Source organism: Pinus tabuliformis, chromosome Q (genome assembly GCF_031772625.1).
Source record: "Pinus tabuliformis cultivar Carrire ecotype Pingquan chromosome Q, CPIR1, whole genome shotgun sequence".
In the NCBI taxonomy this organism is placed as follows: Eukaryota; Viridiplantae; Streptophyta; class Pinopsida; order Pinales; family Pinaceae; genus Pinus; species Pinus tabuliformis.
Window position 1 is genome coordinate 413,848,605 of NC_142296.1, and position 25,107 is coordinate 413,873,711.

At 33.0% G+C, this 25,107-nt stretch overlaps 1 protein-coding gene and 1 pseudogene across 1 annotated transcript; both read right to left on the reverse strand.

The window, feature by feature from the left end:
* Positions 1-1,584: 1,584 nt before the first annotated feature.
* LOC149219949 (aminotransferase-like protein FGM3) lies at positions 1,585-24,716 on the reverse strand (annotated as a pseudogene).
* LOC149219950 (uncharacterized) lies at positions 7,575-8,719 on the reverse strand. Its single transcript, XM_089383652.1, has 3 exons — positions 8,682-8,719; positions 8,270-8,371; positions 7,575-8,144 (listed from the first exon to the last, which is right to left on the reverse strand). Exons 1-3 carry the CDS (start codon positions 8,717-8,719, stop codon positions 7,718-7,720), a joined length of 567 nt encoding a protein of 188 aa, XP_089239778.1. The 3' UTR covers positions 7,575-7,717.
* Positions 24,717-25,107: the final 391 nt, after the last annotated feature.

Sequence of the window (25,107 nt, forward strand, 5' to 3'; positions counted from 1 at the left end):
TTGTAGTAGAAAAGATACAAAACCCCGCCCTAGACCTTATGCTAGCTTTGACACCAATGGTTTTATGATGTTGGTGGATTTAGGCCTCAGATTTTGTAACCTCCACGTGTGAGGATCCATCTTAGGGTTATCTAACTAAAAACTAAATTTATTTAATTTTAAAAAATGAGAAGAAAAATAACTTATTTAATCAACATTTATTTGATGACAATATACAATTAAAATTTATTTACAACATATTAAAAAAATAAAAATTTCATTTCAACCATTTACATAAGTAATCAATAAATGAAAGAATACCTATTCCAATAGCTTGGTTAAGATGCTCCTGAATCTGTTGGGATGCTCCTTTCGACTATCCAACTAAATTTACCTCTCAACCAACTAGGAATGATTTCCTAGCCCCACAGGTTTCTTAGCCCTCTGAGTCCAAATCCAACCAGATGTGGTGTGTCCAAGTTAAACAAACACTCTTCAGATCCAAGTTTGTATTCCCTCATTTATCTCTCCATTCTCTCCTTTCTTTATCTCCCCTTTCCTCCCCCAAAACAAAATCCTCCAAAACCAAAAACCAAGACCAATGATCCCCCTCTCCTCTCATCATCCTTCCCTTTTTATGCCTCTTCTTTCCATCCACCTCAACCACCTATCATTAATGTCATGACTACCCCCTCATCCTTTCATTTAGTATCTTTGACTTTTCTTACCATATCTTTTTCAAAGTAGATTGAAAAAATATTTTGGGAATAAACTATGGATATTTAATTTAGAATTAAATTGAAGAAGACCATATCTTCTCCCAAGTGGATTTTAAAAAGACACCTTGGAATATAGATATTTAATTTGGAAATTAATTGGAGAAGACCATATCTTCTCAAAATTAGATTTGAAAAGACATCTTGGGATATGGATATTAAATTTGGAAATAAATTGGGGGAGCCTATAGCATATCCAAAATTAAATTTGAGAAAACAAATTGGGAATTGAATAATAACAATAATAAAAGTCATATGAATAAAATAAAATTACAGTTTTACAAATATAGATATATACCAATATTTCTTTATAATTATAAGTCAATATTTTCAAGTTAATTAAATACTAATAAAAATTAACATGATAAGATCAAGTAGGACATTACATATTTTAATTTTCAAACCAGCAATTAAATGTAAAACTCACAAAGTAAATTGCAAAGGTATTACATTAAATATTAATATAATGTGGTTGAAGAAAACTTGTCTGGGTGTAGTGACAAAACCTGTAACGTACAAAACCTGTAACGCTCTGCCCACAAACGTAAGTTGCAGATGTCAGGGAGTTCCACTTCAGATTGTAAATATTTAAACTGCACATGATGTACACAACAACTTTCTAACAAATAACAGTTGATGCATATGTGGTGACAATAACAAATATCACAATTGATGCATTTGTGGTGGTAATTACAAATACAAACTTTTTTAGAAATGAAGTGCAAGTTTTTCAATCAAAATTAAAATGAGAAATTGATCTAAGAGGGGAGTGATGGCCCTTGATACGAGGCTTAACACTGGTTGTTGCACATATTTAATTATTTTATATTCATATAATATCATTCAAACAAAAGACCAGATATGTGACTTCACGAGTGTTTTAATGGATCATTGAAATTCTCACTACCCTTCGTTCGCATTGTTGCTGAACACGAGACCAATAGAGCATAATGCCAAGAGACGACTAATAGCAGTACCCTTTTCATAAAGAGCATGGGCAATCTCAAAGGATTTCTTATTAGTGTTGATGAAACTGATGGTGGGAACCCTGCATTCCCCACCTCCATTGGTAGGTCCTACTATTCGGACATCTGTTCTAGACTCAAGATAGTTGATGAATGCCATTAGGAATGCAGCTACAACGAGCTCTCTAGAAACTTGGAAGAACTACCTACGTCCATAGCAAAAACAGACTTCTCAATTTGCTTCGCCAAGTTGCTTTTCTGCTCCCCATATGCAGCCAAATTTAAGGCCAACTCCTCTTCTTTTGCCAAATGTTGTAGGTGCTCTAGAAGCGCTAGAGTTCCAGCACAGGACTCAAATTTGCTACTGAAATGATGATTGCTAATGAAATAAAAGTTTGGCATTTCATCCTTTATTTCATTAAAAGCATCATGGGTACCAAACAAAACACCCATGTGACGGGCGCATACCTTAAAAGTTCTAAAGGCATACCAGTCCACACCCCATTTTGCTACATCGAATCTATCACCACATTGAGACACAGGCTTTCGCCAGCATTCTCTAGGTAGATTGGAAAACTTTTGTTTGCATGAAAGTAGGAGAATTGCTTCCTTAGCCTTTCGTAGACTGCATCCATTTGGGTGTTGGGAACTGCAAAGAGATTTGAGGCTGCATGTACCTTGGTGTATAACCTCATTGCTATTGAAGAGGCCATTGTAAACTATGGAAGAACTTCGTAAGACAGATGCACGATAAAATCAGTGATGCAAAATTTTAATTCTGATAAGATGAACGAAGCCAGGTTATGAAGCCATGGACCAACGTAATTGAATACAAAGTCAATGAAATTTCAATTTCAGAGGAAAAGAAAATGAACACAGGTTATAAGGCTATGCTCACGATGAAAACAAACAAACATAATCATATACCGATGACCCAATTGATTTTTCTGATAAACTCCGTGCAGTGATAACGATCAGCTGTGAGATTGATAAGATGCTTCTGAAATGGTTGAGAACCGACGCATAACAATATAATCGTAATGCAGAGGATGCAAATGGGACTAGTATTTTTCTATTAAGTGCCAATCAATAAATACCCCCAGTTCATAGAAGGCCAAGTATCCCCACTATCAGTGACACGAGTGTGAGAAAATAGTAACCCACCCTATTCAATTGATTGCACATATTTTAACACATATAACGTTTTATCTGGCATGCTCAGGAACAAATGGCATATAAGGAAAAATACTTCAAATTTTTCACATATAAAATATCCAAATAAATATGTAAACCATGTGTCACATCCATTGACACCCCAACCCAAATTTACTTTTCAATGATGGATGGTACACCATATTAAATATGGCAATTCTGAAGATCCATAACCACCTTAAATTTTCATATATATATATATTAATTATAAAAAAATAATTAAAAATATTTTATTAATGGTGTATATTTTGAATATGAAAATATTTTAGTTTAAATGGTTTGGTGAATAATTTGTTACTTCATTTCCCTGGATTTAAGTTTTTGGAGACATGTTGTAACTGACTCATTAGCGGTATTTATGAGATAGTTGTATTTAGTGTAATAGTGGAAGCAACATTAAATGAAATTAAGAAAAATTCTCTTTCCAATAATGTATATTTTCAAATAAATAATTGAATGTTGTTGAAATAAAGATATTCCAAAATGTTTTTATCAAGTTTAATATTAAGCTGGTCAAAATAAATAAACAATATAAAAATTAAAAAAATTATTTTTTATATTTTATTTTTTAAATATTTATGTACCTATGACTATTAATACTTAACTAAATTATTGCCCGGAGATGTCAAGCATAAATGTTTAACATTTAACAACTTTAATCTAATGGTAATGTCGCTTTGTAAATGTAAAGCGTAAACATTTAATTGTTGTCTCAATTAATAATAGAAAATTAAAGTTAAAGTTAATTTGTTATATTTTGTAACGACCCATCTCTAAATACATATATTATACGCTCCAGAATATTGAAAAAAAATCATATTAATAAAATAGAATAAAGATTAAGTATTAGTATCAATAATTAATTAATATAAAGTTATAAAGTTTATATTAAAAACAAATATAAATAAAACAAAAGTATATATGAATATCATAAAGTTAAATGACAAACAAATATGATAAAGTACATATAAATGTTATAAAGTTATAAAGGATACGTTATATGGTTATAATGAGGCGTGATAGTGTTATAATGACAATAACACATATATAAGGTTTAAACGTTATAATACCTTAATGCTACATATAAACACCTGTAACGGGAGTGTGACTCACGCTTATGAGGAAAGCTGTCACCACGAGAGAAAACGGTGGAGTCGCTGGTGTGCAGGGCGGCCACCACTAAACCCAGGCTATAAACCGCAGATAATGGGCTGAGAAGGGGGAAACAAAAATCAGGAGAAAACCAGGAGGACAAACCAGGAGGAAGAAAATTGACCATTGGAAGAGCTTAAGCATTCTGAGGTTCTGGGCATGGGGGACAATGAACTTCTGTCCAGAAGCTTACTGGATTGAGTAGCTAGGCTCTGCTCAGTCTGGCTGGGTGGAATTGGTCTCTCGGTAATTGGAACAGAGCAGTGGCAACATCATCAACTACACCAGATCAGATAGTAGAAGCTTACTGGATTGAGCAGCCAGGTTCTGCTCAGTCTGGCTGGGTGGAATTGGTCTCTCGGTAATTGGAACAGAGCAGTGGCAACATCATCAACTACACCAGATCAGATAGTAGTTCAGGTAGGTACCTGCTTTAATTTTCTTTAATGTTTCTGCATTTCAGTTTTTTTTGGTTACTACATATTTGCATTTCAGTTTTTTTTTGTTACTACATATTTTGATTTTGTTAGTAACTTGTGAATAGACTTTGTTACAATACCATGAGCCAATACCATGGCTTATCAATACCACGCGCCAAAAAACCATAACTTATTTCCCAATCAAAATATTTTATAACAATATGCTATCATTCTTAATGGATATTCACCCCACTTTATCTAAAAGGAAAAAAAAATGTAATTACTTTTGAGATATATCTAAACCCTCTACCCTCAAAATTACTAGAAAGATTCCCATAGAAATTAAATCAAGATTATAATAAAATTATAAATGACAATATTTTTACATATAAAGATGTGAAATTTATATAATATTGGCGAAGCTTACTAATCCTTAATATGCAAACTATAAAATGTTGGATTGGTATTTATAAAATTATTCAAATATAAATGATTTTTTATATACTTTCTATATAATGTTGGTAATTATTAAGTTAAAATAATTTTATATTGTAAAATTTGGAAATTTCTATAAAATGTTGGTGATTATTAAGTTAAAATAATTTTATATTGTAAAATTTGGAAATTGGCCCTTTTTTCTAAAATATAAAAATCAACCAACTTACAAATAATAACCCCTAAAATTTTCCATTTCCATCTCCATTACTAAATACTATTCAACATTTCTTCTAAATTTAAAATTGTTATTCAATATCAAGAACTTAGCAATTCAGAACACAACTTCAATGAATTCTCTAAAACACTTGAAAGAACTACCTACTTCCATAGCAAAAAGAGACTTCTCAACTTCCTTCACCCAGTCACTCTGTTGTTCCGCATCTGTACCCAAATTTAAGGCCTATCTCCTCTCCTGAAAGGGCTAAATTCCAACACAGGCCTCATGATTAAGCCATCCAATCAGCATTTTAGCAGAAAAGTTGAGCTGGGATGTCTTAATTCTAGCACACGCCTCATGTTTAAGACATCCAAGGTTATAAAGCCATGCACCCGAGTAACTGAATATCGAACATGCAGTTAATGAAAACAAACAAACATATACCGGTGACCTAATTGATTTTTCTGATAGACTCAGCTGTGAGATTAATATTATGCTTCTGAAATGGTCGAGAATCGATAGATAAGAATATATTGGACCTAATTGATTTTTCTGATAGACTCAGCTGTGAGATTAATATGATGCTTCTGAAATGGTCGAGAATCGATAGATAAGAATATATTGGAATCATCTCTGACGATACAAATAGGACTGCTTGTATTTTTCTATAAGTGGCCATCAATAAATACCCCCTCAGTTGATAGATGGCCAAATATCCCCACTCAGTGACACCAGTGTGACAGTATCCCAGTGTTCAATTGATTGCATCATATTTTAACACATACACCGTCTTATTCGGCATGCTAATGATCAAATGGCATATATGGAAAAATATTTACCCATATGAAATGGTTATTGCTTATCCAAATAAAGTTGTTGATAGCAGGCCCCTTCGGTGGCATGCTCTCTTTTCCCGGGATTCTATTCCCTTGTGCACTGACTTCTTCTTCTTTCCTCTAGGCATATTTCCAAACCACTCACTCATCAGGTGTAGACCATGTTTGATTGGGATATGGCAATATCTCTTTCGGAAGGTCCATGACCACCTTATTTTCATGAACTTTCTAAATGATAAATTTATATATATTACTTATATAAATAAATAAATAAATAAAAATATTTTAATAATGGTGTATGTTTTGAGATGTTAAACGAATTAAAAAATATTTAAAGATTTATAGCCATATCATTATTAACTTTAAAAAAAATTATATAATTAAATTTAAAACTAATTATTTAGTGTTTTAAGAATTTTTTTATAATTTGATATGGAAAATATATTGTAGTGTTAGTAAAGGCCTATAAACACTTAAATATCATGTTAATATGGAAGAGATGTTGTATTGTGAGTAAATGAGTAAATATTTAAATGTCAACTCAACATTATATCAAACAAGGAGCCACTGCCGTGGCGGTAGTCCCTGCCGGGGTCTGGAGGGACAACTGCAAGTTAGCTAACAGCAAATGGATTGCATGAAGTAGGAGCTGGACTGAATTGCAGAATTTGTATTAGGAAAAGTATTATGTATAAATTAGGTGATAAGATGAAATAATAATGATTTTTTATTTTTAATATTTAATTTACATAATAATGGTTAATAAAGATTAAAGTTGTTTTATAAGATTAGGAAAAGTATTATGTATAAATTAGGTGATAAGATGAAATTCAAACACATTTAAAAAAGAGTTTAATATTTTCAAGTTTAATATTTTTTTGAAAAGTATCACCATAATAAGATGGAGAGCAATGAAGAAACTAATGGGATTGTCATGCTGTCATTCATTGCACTTTCACACTGTCATCATAATGCATAATGTGAACTAGATGTTCTGTACATATCATACCCACCAAAAGCATTTAGCGGATAATAAATATGTTTTTCTGTATTTATTGCGGGTTGAGATAAGTCTAACAATCAATTTGTGAAAGCATAAAACACGAGAATTATTTTTATTTTTTAACCTGGATTAAGTGCAGTCCAGGCAACCAAACCACGAACGAAAACCCATCAATTAAGAACATGAATTTCCGAATACTATGAAAGAGCCGATGGATCTGTTCATAAATTTTATAAAAATAAAGGGAAAATAATCTGAGTGTAATTTTATTGTATATTCTAAAATATTTTATAAAATTGAAGAAAATGAACCTAAAGAAACCAACAAACAGATTATATTGATTCTCATTCCCATTAATTTCCCTTCAAAAATACCTTGTCATAATAAAAATACTTGCAACGCCAAACTCTGGGTATTTTGCACAGCTTATCACCGTGAGTAAATGAAAATAACAGACTAGTTGTCCTTCAGTCAACCTGAATTTCAAAGTCAGTAAGTTATTGCTTTAGCCCAGTTGGCTCCAAACAAAAAGATATACGTAAAGAACCGAAAGAGAACTGTTTCCAGAAGCTTAAGGCAGTGTCAACACAAAAAAGAAACATGGAGATATATTGCAGAAGGGATGCATTACACTTGTAGTCCAGAGACATTAGAGAAACCGCGGTGCGGAGTTTCGATAGGATATGACCATCAAAGTAAAGATCAGAAACGGGTGCTAATTTATTTCCTTACAATCGCTGGAATGCAGCTGGTACTACGGGAAATAGTACTTTTCGGAATTGCTCTGTCTCTGGGACTGTTGTGGTTCGATCTCATACCATTTGCCCGGGAACTCTTCTTCAGAATATCGCGCATTGATTCAGCAACATGCATCGCAGGATTCGACCGGGCGACCTTGTTGAATTTAACACACACAACCATATGCGAACGCAAAGCGTCCTCCATGGGTACTCCTTTACCCATCCGACGCCGTTCTTCCTTGACAGCTTCTGCGCAGAGCCCACAAACCCATTGCCCACAGAAGAGATCCCTAACCCTACAAATGTAACTCGGCGTGCATTCTTCAGACATTCCACAGCACTCGCATTGAGCTTTTTCTACTTTCAAATTCGTTACTGCGTGTAAATTCACGTCCAAATTCGTCGAGCTACGGCTTATTCAAGATCTTTTATGATTTCTTAATATAAATCTGAAAGTATAGCTAGCTCCCATTGAAGGATCCTCCATAGCGCAAATACAGGTATTTGATTTTCTAGCTTAATAATATCTTGCCGAACTGCAAATGCAAATAACTTTTGCAATTGCACATATTTTGGATCTGTATACCTGATAGCCAAGAACGTCAAGCGAGAGCCATACGCCCTGGAGAATTCCCTTAAAATGAACCAAAAAAAAATAAAGTTCTGGTGTTAACAGAGTTATGTTTTAAAAAAACAATTACAAGTAGATCTTCATGGTTGAAAAAAATAGAAAAGTATACATTGAATATGTAGCTACAGCAATTCTATCCTTGTAACACTAAATCAGAAATCAGAGATATAATGGATATATGTTACTTGTAATTTTTAAAAGGGGGCTTGTTTGGCCTAACTTTAAAATTCCAGTGAAATTTCTACTGAAAAGAAGAACATATCTCAAGAATTACGGAAGAAATAAGTACTTTCTACTGAAAAGGAAACCATACCTTAAGAATTGCAGAAGAAAGAAGCCATCTGCAGCCATTATTTCACATAATTTGACTCCGGGAGATAGTGTAAGGTTCCAGGTTCCTTCTGGGAGAGCGAATTATTATTGAACCATGCGTTTATCTCATTGTTTATCTCGCCATTTCTTTCTTTGGACAGGCAACGACTGGCTCAACTATTGCAGAGAACAATGGGCTAACATGAGCATGGAGGGGCAAGAGGAATGAGCATGTATTGTTTATTGCGTGGAACGAATACAGGACAGGAGATATAGGAGGTGACAAGTGGCCCGAAGAACATGCAGGTGGCCGGCATGCAGCCAGTGGAGACTTAAAAAATTTGCATAAAAGATTTCAAACGCTGCGATATAAATAAATTGCAAAAACTTTGATGTAAAGAAATTGGCAACAGTATATAAAATGATAGAACTTTGGATAAAATGGTATTGCTTCTTGCAAAATGAAGGCACGAAAAAATCACTGCTTTAGGGTGCCAGAAAACTTTGTATAAAACAAAGTTACCACAATATTTTTGTCTCGGGCCACGTGAAGGCCGCAATAAGAGGTACAATATTTTTCAAAGGAAAACTTTGGTTAAAATTTCAGTAAATCACATTGTCAGCATTAAACTTTGGTTAAAATATGTTTAGGCGGAAAAAAAATCGGTCAAAAGATGAATTAATGCAGAGTCAACGATCAATCGATCGCTATAGTCCAGGCATGGACTAATAATAATAATAATAAATCATAACATTGACTCAATTAAAAAAGTATTAAAAGTAATAAGTCACAAAAATAATAAATAGATTCAATTTAATTTATTATATTGTAATTTTATTTTTATTAATAAGATTACAAACATTTCTTTTCTAGGGAAAAATCATAATATATGAATCACATTAAAATAAATTCAAACCAACATATATCCATCTTAACTTTGGATTTACCAAACACTGAGAGGGATCAAACCTCTCAATATTGAATCTTCTTTTTGAGACTTGGATAAATTTGAAAAGTTTTGCAGTTATGTCGGTTCTCAATAATATTATTTATATTATACAAATTTCACTATCTCTATATATAAATATATTCTCATTTTTAATTTTATTAAAATCTCTATTTGATCTCTATAGAATATCTACAAAATATCTAGTAGTAGTGAGAATAAAGGGTTTAAATATATCTGAAAAGTAATTGTAACCTTTTTGCTTTTAGAATTAATTAAAAAAATATTATAAAGTTAAATTAAAATAAAAAAATTGATAAAATATTTTGATTATAAAATGGGTTATACTTTTTGGGCAATGTGCTATTGATAAGCTATGGTTTTGTCTTGTGGTATTCTAACAAAACATATTTACAAATTAATAATATCTATGATAAAATGGGGTGAATATTCATAGTTAAGAAGCATATTATTTTGTAAGTTCATTGTAAGTATTAAGTTGTTATGAGCTTATTAATTAAATTTAAATATGATCACTAAATTATTATTTTAATTTTTATGATAATATGGATATTAATTTGTAACTACTATTTATATGCTATATATTTCAGTGATATGTATATTATAATTTTTTTTTATTGAATATGTTTGTATTTTTATAAATAAAATCAAAATTACAATATAACAAACTAAATTTTATAATTTTTATTACTTTTACTTTTTATTATTAATTGAGACAACATTTAAATGTTTAAACTCATTTAAGAACATTACAACATCTCCTACATATTAGATTTTATAATACTTTTAACTTTTTATTAATTTTTAATTAAACTGTCATGTCAACGTTTACTAGTATTTCCTATTGACCACATAAATGTAAATAATAATATTCAAATCTGCATAGATTCATCTTAATTCTATGAACTGTTAAAAAGAATCAAATTTTTGGAAGTGAAAATTTTCATTCATATTTTGCACTCAAAAAAAGTTTGTATCTTGAGAGATTTAATTTTTTTGAGCACTTCCTACATCCAAAATTAAAATAAATCTATACTCGTAATAATTTTACATATAATAATAATAATTTGAAAAAAAAACTTATTTTTATCAAAAATTAAATTTAATTGAAATTTAAATTATTAAAAACAAAACAACAAAAAACTATTATCATAAACTTGAAAAATATTTAATCAAAATGTCACAATAACTCAAATCCAAAATTACCTTGACCATTATCATAACCACTGTAATGGAGAAACAAATAAATTATTTATTTAAAAAAAAAATTGGATAACTACTTTTTGATATATATATATTCTTGTCCATGTCTACTTTTGGGTTTTATTGGTAAAGGATGATACGTTAAGGTTATATACATATATAAATAAAGGTTTAATAGTTAAGAATATTTTTTTTTTAAATGATATATTTAGATTTAGAGTATATATATTTCATAAATTTTAATAATCAAATAAAGGGTCAGGGTCTGTATATTAATTGGTGTCTAGCTTTATTACAACTTTAAAATTTTATGTGCCTATATGTGTGACAGAGTAAGATAACAACTTTATTATATTTAGGATCATTGTGTAGAAATGTTATGACAATAATATTAATTTCTTTTTAATTTTTATTGACTTAAAAGCACTTTTGACATAATGCCTATGCAATTTTATTGACTTTAAACAAAACTTTTGAGAGAGTGCCAAAGTTTATTGACTTACAAAAAAAAATTTTGGCATAGTGCCAAAAAAGTCTTTTAAATAGGTTGGAAGAGTTAAAAAGTTCCTTTAGAGTTGAGGGTTATTTTGGCAAAATTGTATGAGAATGTTTTTCTCAAGTTTAAGAACATTAATCACTAGTTGAAACAAATTTACTATAATATTGGAGTTGAGCAAGGTTGTCCCTTGACACCTAAAATTTTTGGAATGTTCATTGACAAAGTAGAATATTGTTTGGAAGAACTAGGTTGTGTTAGCAAAATTCTGCCCAATTCTACTAGTGTAGCCATCATTTTATTTATGTCAATTATATTGTTATTATGGCAAGGAGTGAGATTCTACTAGTATTATTTTTCTTATTTATGTCAATGGTATTGTTCTTATTGTAGGGAGTCTCTATGAAATCCCAAAATAACTAAAAATCCTCAAGGATTTATACTCTAATCCAATTATGGTTATTATTATTGACAAGATGAAAGTTATTTTGGATCAATATTCATAGTAATCTCAATTGTAACTATAGCAGTGAGAAAGGATAAATGGAGGGTGGAAATGTTATTATAATATTGAAAACCATTGCAAATCATTAAATGTTTGGATATGGGATTATAAAATTTTATCTTTGATATTCTCATTACTCTTGTTATTTTATATGGATGAAAAGTTTTGGGATGCAGTAAGTCTAGAGAATTATGGAAAAAGATGGAATAGATCCAAAATAATTTTATCAATTATAATCTCAGAAAAATAAATACATCATATCTTATCCTCCTCATAGAATGAGTGCTATGATCAAGTACTCGAAAAATCAAATAAAAATGGAAAACAAAAAACTGCAAAAGATTGTTTCAAAATCCAGTCAAAAACACCTTAGGTTCAAACCATGATGGCATGCCAATGCCCAGTATTAACTAAACCATTGAGAAATAAAGGAACAAATTATTCTCTAGAATTAATCTAATATTAGATTGATATTACTTCTAAATAATTATTGATTCTTATTAAAATTATTAATAAATAATATATTGTTCATCTAATCATTATTGATAATCAATTTAAAATTTTGGAAATTATATTTCAAAATAGATTTGTAATCCATAGTAATTAATAAATAATGACATCTATGAATTATAAATTCATTAGTTTATATAAGATTTAGTTTCTATAAAGTAGTAAATTCAAACTTTATGGAAAGAATTAAAAATAAAATCCACCTTTATTAAACTATACCATAAAATTCCCAAACTAGACCCAACTTAAGCACAATCTCAGAGCTGACTCTAACTTGAGTTTACTTAACTAGACAGAACTTAAGCACAATCTCAGAGCTGACTCTAACTTGAGTTTACTTTAGTTGCAAAGGAAAAAAAAAATTGGTAAAATTTGACACCTAATACAGAACTGGCATGTATATTTCTGGGTGTTGTTCCCTTGTAAACAATCATTACAGGAAATTAAATATCAATATATTGTGGTGGAAGAAAACTTGTCCTGGTGTACCTACAAAATGTGTAACGCCCTGCCGCAGAATGGCCGCAAACATAGTTTGTGGATAACTGTAAATATTTAAATTGCACAATGTATACAACAACTTTCTAACAAATATCACAGTTGATGCATCTGTACTAAACTCTTTTTAGAAAATAAGTGCAATTTTTTCAATCAAAATTAAAACGAGCGCCCTGCCACAGAATGGCCGCAAACATAGTTTGTGGATAACTGTAAATATTTAAATTGCACAATGTATAGCAAATATCACAGTTGATGCATCTGTATTAAACTCTTTTTAGAAAATAAGTGCAATTTTTTCAATCAAAATTAAAACGAGCAGCTGATCTCAGAGCAGAGGGATGGCCCTTGATACGACTCCCAATACTGCTTGTTGCACGTATTTACTTATTTGATATTCACAAAATAGCATTAAAACAAATATGAGATATGTGACCTCAGAAGGAGAATTGTAATGGATCATTGAAATTCTCACTACCCCTTCATTCACATTGTTGGTGAATAAAGCTGATTTGAGCCTGTGAGTATACATATGACCATTCCCGAACGAAATACCATTCTAGCAAAGAGCTTCGGAAATATAAGAAGATGTCTTATTAATGTGGACAAAACTTAGAGTGAGAATCTTGTATTCTACATTTTTATGGGTAAGTCTTAGGAAATTTATGGGTAAGTTTTAGGAAATTTATTATTACAGGGGAATTTAATGGGGAATAATACCATATCACATGGGTTCATATTGGGGGATATATATTGAGAAAAAATTGACTTAATATATCAGGATATATAAGGGTAAAGTATTTTTACATTGATATTTATAAAAAATTGGAGCTCAAAGTTAATGAAAAATATGAATAGGTAAAAAATGTTAATGAAAAAATGGATAAGTGTATAATATCTAGTGAAAGTAGAGGTTTTTTAAATTGGAGAGGTGTATTGGGTTCATATTGGTGGGGGTTAAATAATGTGATTTTTAGAGGTATTTTCCAATATATAATCAAATTAGAGGTATTGTTTAGTAAACTATGAACTCAAAAAAACTTCATTAAATGAAACCCCATATCTCTTATAATGTATAGTTTCCTTTAATAACTTTGCAATTCGGAATGCAGCGTCAATGAGCTCTCTAGAAAACTTAGAAAAGCTACCTACTTCCAGAGCAAAGAGTGAAGTCAACTTCCTTCACTAAGTCACTCTCCTATTCCCCATTTGTGCCCAAAGTTAAGGCCAACTCCTCTTCTTTTGTCAAGTGTTATAGATATAATGGAAAGGGTAAATTCCAGGGCAAGCCCCATGACTAAGGGCTAAATTTACTACAAATAAAAGTTGGACATTTCATCCTTAATTTCATTGAAAACATCATGGGTACCAAACAAAACAAAACAACCATGTTAGGGCCACATACCTTATAAGTTGTAAGGGCATACGAGTGCACACCCCATTTTGCTACGTCGATTGCACGATGAGGAGCAAGGGATTCTCCATCCGCAATCACTATGGCTCTCTTGCAACCATCTCATCCCCCAACAATTAACCACTCTTTCCAAAATCAAGGATCTCTCCCAACACGTTGGAAACATGCGCTACTGCTACAATTCTTGTCTTGGTGGATAAGCGCCGACCAAGTGATTCCAAGCTTGAGCTGAAGTCCTTATTCACCTTCCAAAACTTGATAGGGAGGCCTCTCTGTTCTGCCAGTTTTGTAAATACCCCCCCTCAAAATACAATGTAATCAAAAGAAAAGAGGAAGAAAAATACAGTTGCTAAGCAATCGTGTCCTTCACTCCAAGACGATCACGCAAAGAGCGAAACTTCTGCTCAGTGAATGTCTTGGTGAAGATGTCTGCAGTCTGTTCTGCTGAAGGACAGAACTGCAAATCAATGACCCGATCATGTACTAAGTCTCTGATGTAGTGCATATGGATCTCTATGTGCTTCGTCCGTTGCCGCTGTACTGGATCCCTGCAAAATTTGAGAGTGCTCTGGTTGTCACACCAGATGACAATGGGCTGGTGGAACTGGACGCCCAACTCAGTGAGGAAGTGTTGTAGCCATAGAGCCTGAATGGTGATGTTGACTACTCCTCGGTACTCAGCCTCAGCTGAAGAGAGAGCAATAGCAGCCTGCTTCTTGCTCGACCAACAGATAGGGCCAGATCCTAGACTAAGTGAATATCCAGAGGTGGACTTGCGATCAATTCTGTCTCCCGCCCAATCAGAATCTGTGAAGCCAAGGAGATTCAATGCAGTGCCTGCTGCATAGTGAATCCTGAAGGTGATGGTGCCCTACACATATCGGAGGATGCGCTTGGCAGCATTCCAGTGTAGCTCATGCGGCTCCTGCATGTATCTGGAAACTGCCCCTACTGCATATGAGAGATTTGGTCTGGAGTGGGTGAGGTACAATAAGCTCCCCACTAGCTGTCGGTAGAGAGTGTTTTTAACTAATGGAGTGTCACCTCCATCCTCAAGGCGGACCCCAGACAGAAAAGGAGTCGGTGCTGGCTTGCAGTCAGTCATGCGAAATCTCTCGAGGAGATCCCGTGCATACTTACCCTGAGAGAGTTTGATGCCTGTGGCATTCTGGCTGATCTCAAGACCAAGAAAGAAGTGTAATGGACCCATGTCCGTCATCAAGAACCTATCATGCAAGGCCCTCTTGACTGTAGCAATGGCTGAAGCCGAGCTGCCAGTGATTAGGAGATCATCTACATACAAAACTAAGATAAGAAGAGAATCATGTGTCCTAAGCATGTAAACATTCGGATCAGACTTACATCTTTCAAAGTTTTGTGATAAGAGAAAAGAATCCATCTTCGCGTACCAAGCTCTCGGGGCCTGCTTAAGGCCGTAGAGAGATTTCTTTAGTCTGCAGACCAAAGATGAATCCTGAATGAAACCATGTGGCTGCTCCATGTAGATCTCCTCAGATAGGTCTCCGTGAAGAAAGGCATTCTTTACATCCATCTGATGTACTTCCCACCGCTAGGCAGCCGCAATGGCAAGTGTAAGGCATATGGAATCCATCTTTGCTACTGGAGCAAAGGTCTCGTCATAATCAATGCCATGCACTTGTTGGAAGCCTTTGGCTACTAGCCTTGCTTTCCGTCTGGTGATTTGCCCATTTGCAGCACTCTTGGTCCTGTAGATCCATTTGCATCGGACAAGTTTCCTTCTTGAAGGAAGGGGGACCAGATCCCAAGTCTGGTTCTCGAGGTGGGAATTATACTCCTCCTCCATGGCGGACTCCCAAGATGGATGCCCAGCAGCCTCAGCATAAGACTGTGGATTAGAAGACTGAACTAAATGACAATGCCAGGAGGGTGATGGTTTAGTGGCAGTGAGGACAAGTGGAGGCTCAATAAACTCTGAGCTAATCCTCTGCAGATCAGAATTATCCCCCACAAGACCATTTCTAGTAGTTGGTTGGTCTTCTGCATATATCTCACGTAAGCTCCTTGTTCTCTGATTTATGACAGGGGAATATGATTCACTGCTGGAAGCTCGATCTGGGCTTGGATGTGGATCATCATTTGCATGCACTAGATTTGTATCTGAAGACTCTGTCTTTGCATCTGCATGCTCTTCCTCGGCATCTGCATGATCTGTATCTGCATCTGAGTGCACTGAGTCATCATCTCGGACATGAGGTAGATAAAAAGTGTCTGCATGCGGCGCTTGAGGTGCATGCAAGAGACTTTCCTCAAATTTGACACTTCGCTCAATGATGAGCTTGTCCGTAGAGGGAATCAGGAGTCGATATCCCTTCACACCATCAGGGTATCCAACAAAGATGCACTCAATGCTCTGTGGATCAAGAGCTTTCCTCTTTTCAAAGGGGATCCGGGCCCATGCTCGAGAGCCGAAAACACGGAGGTGAGTGACCTCTGGTTTAGTGCCGCTCCAAGCCTCAAAGGGGGTTTGATCCTTGACAGACCTATGAGGAGATCTGTTCTGGATGTAGTTAGCACAATTAAGTGCTTCGGCCCAGAGCTTATGAGGCAGTGACTTGGCATGCAACATGCAAGAAGTCATCTCTTTGAGAGATCGTTTCTTTCTCTCAGCAACTCCGTTCTGCTGCGGAGTGTATGGAACTGTGTATTGCAACTGTATGCCGGATTGAAGGCAAAGGTTCCGAAGTGCTGTGTTAACATATTCCCCCCCATTGTCTGTACGGAGGGCTTTGATCTTTCTCTCTGACTGTGTCTCAACTAGTGCTTTGAAATCTTCAAAGTGCTCAAAAACTTCAGATTTGTTCCTGAGAAGATACACCCAAGTATACCGTTAGAAATCATCAATAAATGTAAGCACATACCTTGCTTTGTTGATGGAAGGATGAGGAAAAGGCCCCATGAGATCACTATGGATCAGATCTAGAGGAGAGGATGCTCTGTGAGTCTTGCCGGTGTCAAACTTTTCTCTGGGATGTTTGCCAAGAACACACCCTTCACAAACTCCTTTGGAGAAACTGATATTTGGCAAGCCTTCCACCATCTCATTCTTGCTTAGCTGCTGCATATACCTGTAATTTAAGTGACCAAACCTCTCGTGCCAAAGCCTACTACTATCATCAGCATGTGTAAGCAATAAGGAGGATTCAGATTCAATAAATTCAGAAAATGTATACAGTCTGGCTCCATTGTTTACCTCACTAGTTGCAATTTTGGCATTGCTATGTAGATCATATATGTTCACTGCATCTGGAGTGAATTCCACTCTCTTTCCGGTGCCGGAATGAGTGATCTGATAAACTGAAAGCAGGTTTACCGAAAGTTTTGGAACATGAAGCACATATTCAAAGCTTCCGTGTAAAAGTTCCACTCTACATTTTCTGGTGACCTCAATAGGTGAGTCATCTCCCATGAGGATGGGAGGTCCTTTGCATGCATCCAAAGAGGAATAGACTTCCTTTGCAGCAACCATATGATGTGATGCACCAGAATCTATAATCCATGCATCAGGAGAAGAATTAATTGCAACTAAAGCATGAAAATTGTTACCTTTCCCGTGTGGCGGATCCTCAGTTTTCTTCTTGGCGCCCTGAGGGATGTGGTCCCCAAGGTTGTGCTTCTGAAGAATTTATGCCATTTGGTCAATCTGTTTCTTCATGCAAGAGGATTCTGGATGGAATCCTCTTTGATAGTAGGTGCATCTGTTTCCTTTCTTCCCTTTCTCATTTCTCGAGCCAGAGGAGTCATTGAAGGGCTTGGTGTACCCTTCCTTCTTTGGATGGGAATGTGCTTTTCCTTTGTCTTTTTGCTGCTTATTTTTCTGATTTGAATCAGATCTGTGATTTTTATTGTGGCTGCCATCATGCACAGCAAGTGCATGTGCTTTTGGAGGTTTGATTTTCCCCATGCCAATGAGTTTATCTTGCTCAAAAATAAGGGACTCCATAAATTCTTTGAGAGAAGGCATAGTGTAGGATTTACCTGTTGCGAGCCTTACTAAATGAAATGTAGACACAAAGATGGAGTATTATGGTCCGAGCTTTGACATAATAGAGAGAACTTGGCGACTCTCCTCCTTGGATTTGTCAATTCCACAACCCTTGAGTTGCAGCAATAGATCATTATATTTGGTGAAGAAGTCTTGAATTCTATCATAGTTCCGTGGATCCAATGATAGCAGCTCCACTTCGAGCAGATGTCCTTTCATCTCATTCTGTTTCCCGTAGATCTCTTCAACCTTTTCCAAATCTCATTGGGAGTATTGCAGGCAGATAGATGAAACTGCAACTCTGGAGAGATGCACATGCATATGGATCCGTGGGCCTCATCCATATGGTTGAGGTACTTGGATTTCTCTATGGCTGAAGTGGGTTCCACTTCTGTAGCCATGGTAATCCTGTACAACCCTTTATGACGAAGGTATCGAGCCATTTGGTCCTTCCATTCATGATAGTTGTACGGTGTTAGGATCGATGCTTTGGGAAACTCCATTTTTCTGTCAATCTTCGATCTCCAAGCTGTAATACTTGCAAAATAAAGTACTGGTGCGCCTTTTATCTAGCAACCTATGGGCTTTGATACCATGTAAATGTGTTAGAAAACCTGCACAGATGAATCTAGCTAGTAAAGGTTGAACACACAGCTTTGCAAAGCAAAAACACTAAAAGAAAATCGAAAGAAGAGAAGAATGATTCATTCGAAAATATGTTACAATGCTCATGATATAGCATCACTGGGTGAAAATCCCAAGGTAATGCACTATAGTGGTGATCAATGAGAAGACTCAACACCTACAACAAGTTCCGGAGATAACTAGTCAGTTGCGGAGTTAAAGAAGGAGCAAATCAAGGAGTAAATCATGCAAAAGGAATCTTGCATGCAGTCACATGCTCTAACTAAGAGTCTGCATGTAGGTGTGTAGTAGTTCCAACAAGTTTAACCCATGGACCAGCATTTGCTTCTTGTTTAGCCTCTTGTACCTTGTTGTGTAACCTCATTTCTATTGACGAGGCCATCGTAAACTATGGAAGAACTTAGTACACAAGTTTGCTTCCACTATATTATATTAATATTTGATTTCCTATAAAGATTGTTTAAAGGGAACAACATCTAGAAATATACATGCCAATTCTGTATTAGGTGTCATTTTTTTCCTTTTCTTTCTTCCAAACTCAAGTTAGAGTCAGCTCCAAGATGTCAGCTTTGAGATTGTGCTTAACTTGGGTCTAGTTTGGAAATTTTATGAGATAGTTTAATTTATTAAAGGTGGATTTTATCTTTAATTTCTTTTATGAAATTTGAACTTACTACTTTATAGAAACTAAATCTCACATAAACTATTGAATTTACAACTCATAAAGGTCATAACTTATTAATTACTGTGCACTAAAAATCTATTATGAGATATAATTTCCAAAATCTTAAATTAATTATCAATAATTATTAGATGAAGAGTATATTATTTATCAATAATTTTAATAATAATCAATAATTATTTAGAAGTAATATCAGTTTAATATTATACTTATTCTAGAGAAGAATTTGTTTCTTTATTTCTCAATGGTTTAGTTAAGATTGGGCATTGTCATGTCATCATGGTTTGAACCTAAGGTGTTTTTCACTGGATTTTGAAACAATTTTTGGCAGTTTTTTGTTTTCCATTTTTATTTGATTTGTCCAATACCTGATCATAGCACCCATTCTATGAGGAGGATAGAATATGATGTATTTATTTTTCTGAGATTATAATTGATAAAATTATTTTAGATCTATCCCATCTTTCTCCATAATTCTCTAGACATACTACATCCCAAAAATTTTCATCCATATAAAATAATAAGAGTAATGAGAATATCAAAGATAAAATTTTATAATCCCATATCCAAACATTTAATGATTTGCAATAATTTTCAATCTTATAATAAGATTTCCACCCTCCATTTATCCTTTCTCACTGCTATAGTTACAATTGAGATTACTATGAATATTGATCCAAAATAACTTTCATCTTGTCGATAATAATAACCATAATTGGATTAGAGTATAAATCCTTAGTTACTTGGGGATGTCATAGAGACGTCTTGCCATAAGAACAATACCATTGACATAAATAAGAAAAATAATACTAGTATAATCTCACTCCTTGTCGTAATAACAATATAATACAATACCATTGACATAAATAAGAAAAATAATACTAGTATAATCTCACTCCTTGTCGTAATAACAATATAATTGACATAAATAAAATGATGAATACATTAGTAGAATAGGACATAATTTTGCTAACACAACCTAGTTCTTCCAAACAATATTCTAATTTGTCAATGAACATTCCAAAAAGTTTAGGTGTCAAGGGACAACCTTGCTCAAATGCATATTATAGTAAATTTATTTCAACTAGTGATTAATGTTCTTAAACTTGACAAAAACATTCTCATACAATCTTGCCAAAATAACCCTCAACTCTAAAAGAGCTTTTTAACTCTTCCAACCTATTTAAAAGATTTTTTTGGCACTATGGAAAAAGTTTTTTTTTTAGTCAATAAAATTTGGCACTTCTACACAGTGATCCTAAATATAATAAAATTGTTATCTTACTCTCTCACACATATATACACACAAAATTTTAAAATTATAGTAAAGCTAGACACCAATTAGTATATAAACCCTTTATTTAATTATCAAAATTTACAAAATATATATACTCTAAATTTAAATATATCATTTAAAAAAAACATATTCTTAACTATTAAACCTTTATATATATATATATATAAAAACCTTAACCTCTCATCCTTTACCAATAAAATCCCAAAGTAGACATGAACGAGAATATAATTACAACTATGTATAAAATAATATATAATCTTTTTAAAATTAAAATTGTTATCAAAATTATTTTTTAAATAAATAATATATTTGTTTCTCAAATAAATAATATATTTGTTTCTCCATGAAAATATGTAAGGTAATTTTGGATTTGAGCTATTGTGACATCTTATTAAATATTTTTCAAGTTTATGATAATAATTTTTTTGTTGTTGTTTTGTTTTTAATAATTTAATTTTCAATTAAATTAAATTTATGATAAAAGTAAGTTATTTTTTTCAAATTATTATTGTTATATGTAAAATTATTACGAGTACAAATTTATTTTAATTTTGGATGTACGAAGTACTCAAAGGAATTAAATCTTTCAAGATGCAAACTTTTTTTGAGTGAAAATATGAATATAAATTTTCAGTTCCAAAAATTTGATTCCTCTTAACAATTCATAGATCCAGAATTAAGATGAATCTATGCAGATTTGAATATTATTATTTACATTTATGTAAATTTTACATCTCTATTTATAAAAATATTCTTATTTTAAATTTTATTAAAATCCTAATAATACACATGGTTATATATATTTAGCTTTTTTTTTTTTAAATATATATGAGAGTTTATTGTAAATATTGAATTTTTATATATTTATTAATTAAATTTAATATAAGTTGTGAAATATAATGGTTATGAATATGAATTATTTTTTTGATTTATATGGTCAATAGGAAATACTAGTAAACATTGACATGTCAGTTTAATTAAAAATTAATAAAAAGTTAAAAGTATTATAAAATCTAATATGTAGGAGATGTTGTAATGTTCTTAAATGAGTTTAAACATTTAAATGTTGTCTCAATTAATAATAAAAGGTTAGATGTAATAAAAATTATAAAAATTAGTTTGATATATTGTAATTTTGATTTTATTTACAAAGATACAAACATATTGAATAAAAAAAAAACCATAATATACATATCACAAGCATATAAATAGTAGTTATAAATTAAGATCCATATTACCATAAAAATTAAAATAATAATTTAGTGACCATATTTAAATTTAATTAATAAGCTCATAATAACTTAATACTTACAATAAACTTACAAAATAATAAGCTTCTTAACCATGGATATTCACCTCATTTTATCATAGATATTATTAACTTGTAAATATGTTTTGTTATAATAGCAAGGGACAAAACCATGGATTATCAATATCACATTGCCCAAAAACCATAACCCATTTTATAATCAAAATTTTTTATTTTAATTTATCTTTATAACATTTTTTTAATTAATTCTAAAAGCAATAAGGTTATATTTAATTTTCAGATATATTTAAACCATATATTCTCGCTCCTACTACATATTTTGTAGATATTCTATAGAGATCAAATGAAGATTTTAATAAAATTAAAAATGAGAATATATTTATATATAGAGATAGTGAAATTTGTATAATATAAATAATATTATTGAGAACCAACAAAGGTCCATAGATCCATTTTAACTAAGGATTTACCAAATGATGAGAGGAACCAAATTGATCAGCTGCAAAACTTTTCAAATTTATCCGAGTTTGAAAAAGAAGTTTGAATATGGAGAGGTTTGATCCCTCTCAGTGTTAAGATAGATATATGTTGATTTAAATTTATTTTAATGTGATACATATATTATGATTTTACCCCAGGGAAAATTTGTTTGTAATTTTATTAATAAAAATAAAATTATAATATAATAAATTGAATATATTTATTATTTTTGTGACTTATTATTTTTAATTCTTTTTTAATTGATTCAATATTATGATTTACCATTATTATTATTTGATATAATGTTGAGATGACATTTAAATGTTTACTCATTTACTCACAATACAACATCACTTTCATATTAACTTGATATTTAAGTGTTTATAAGTCTTTATGAACACTACACCATATTTTCCATATCGAATTATAAAAAATTTCCCGGAACAATAAATAATTAGTTTTAAATTTAATTATTATAAAAAAATTAAAAATTAATAATCATATGGGTATAAATCTTTAAATATTTTTAATTTTTTAACATTTCAAAAAATACACACTATTAAAATATTTTTATTTATTTATTTATATAAGTAATATATATAAATTTATCATTTAAAAAGTTCATGAAAATAAGGTGGTCATAGACCTTCCGAAAGAGATATTTCCATATCCCAATCAAACATGGTTTACACCTGATGACTGAGTAGGTAGGAAATATGCCCGGAGGAAAGAAGAAGTTGTTAGTGCACAAGGAAATAGAATCCAGGGAAAAGAGAGCAGGCCACCGAAGGGGCCTGCTATCCAGGGAAAAGAGAGCAGGCCACCGAAGGGGCCTGCTATCAACAACTTTATTTGGATAAGCAATAACCATCTTATATGGGTAAATTTTTAAGCATTTTTCCGAGGCCACCGAAGGGGCCTGCTATCAACAACTTTATTTGGATAAGCAATAACCATCTTATATGGGTAAATTTTTAAGCAATTTTCCGTATGCCATGTCATTTGATCATTACCATGCAGATAAGTGTTAAAATACGATGCCATCAATTGAACAGTCGGATACTTTGTCACACTGTGTCACTGATAGTGGGGATATTTGGCCATCTATGAACTGAGGGTGTATTTATTGATTACCACTTAATAGAAAAAATACAAGTAGTCCTATTTGTATACGAGATGATTCCAGTATATTCTTATGTATCGATTCTCGACCATTTCAGAAGCATCATATTAATCTCACAGCTGAGACTATCAGAAAATTCAATCAGGTCACCGGTATGTGTTTGTTTGTTTTCATTAACTGTATGTTCGATATTAAGTTACTCGGGTGCATGGCTTTATAGCCTTGGATGTCTTAATCATGAGGCGTGTGCTGGAATTAAGACATCCCAGCTCAAATTTTCCACTAAAATGATGATTGGATGGCTTAATTATGAGGCCTGTGTTGGAATTTAGCCCTTTCAGGAGAGGGGATAGGCCTTAAATTTGGGTACAGATGGGGAACAAAACTGGGTGAAGGAAGTTGAGAAGTCTCCCTTTGCTATGGAAGTTTTTTTAAAGTGTTTTAGAGAACTCATTGAAGTGGTATTTTGAATGGTTATGTTGTTTTTTTCTAAGTAAAGGCTAATTCTATTAATAAAAAGGAAAATATAGTTACATGGAGGTCAAGACCTCAGAGGAAGCCGATACTGTCCAACAGAACTGACAAACTATCCCCGGGTTGAAATAACCAGATACACAAGACCCAGAATCCATGCATACAAAAACACTGGCCATAATGGTAAACAACAGTACAGGACAGATGAGAGTTGTAGCCATGATATTTTTTGTGCTGCCCGGATAACCATATGCAAAACTGAAAGACCAAAGGCCTGATAAACTTGCCGAGCCAAGACCTGATAAAAAGCATATTAACATAAGATCTGATAAACATGCCGAGCCAAGACCTGATACAAAACACATTGACAAAAGCCAGAATAACACAACACATAGGATAAAAGAACCAGAAGGGAAACTGCGACATCAGACGAGGTCCCGGAGGCATCATGCATCTATCAGAGGGTCCTGAGCATCCTTCTCCACCCGGCAAGGAATGCCCATCCACGAATCATCAACATTGTCCCCAGCACCTGTACCACTGCCACCTGGAGGAGCTGCCAAGCGCTGATTTCCATCTGAGGGGTTCGCCGGATCAACCGAAGCCGAAATGTCCTGAGTATTATCTTCTGGAGGCTTGAGGACATCAGGGACACTCCCCTCAGCCTGCAATTCACCACGATCAAACACAATGCCTACATCTTCTCCCTGGAGCACGCTATCATCCTGAGACTGCGAAGTTGAGGTATGCACAGAGACACTAGGCCTATCTTCTTCCTCAGCCAAAATTACAGTGATGCTGGCCGAGAGAATCGGTCTGTTGAGATGACTGTGGAATT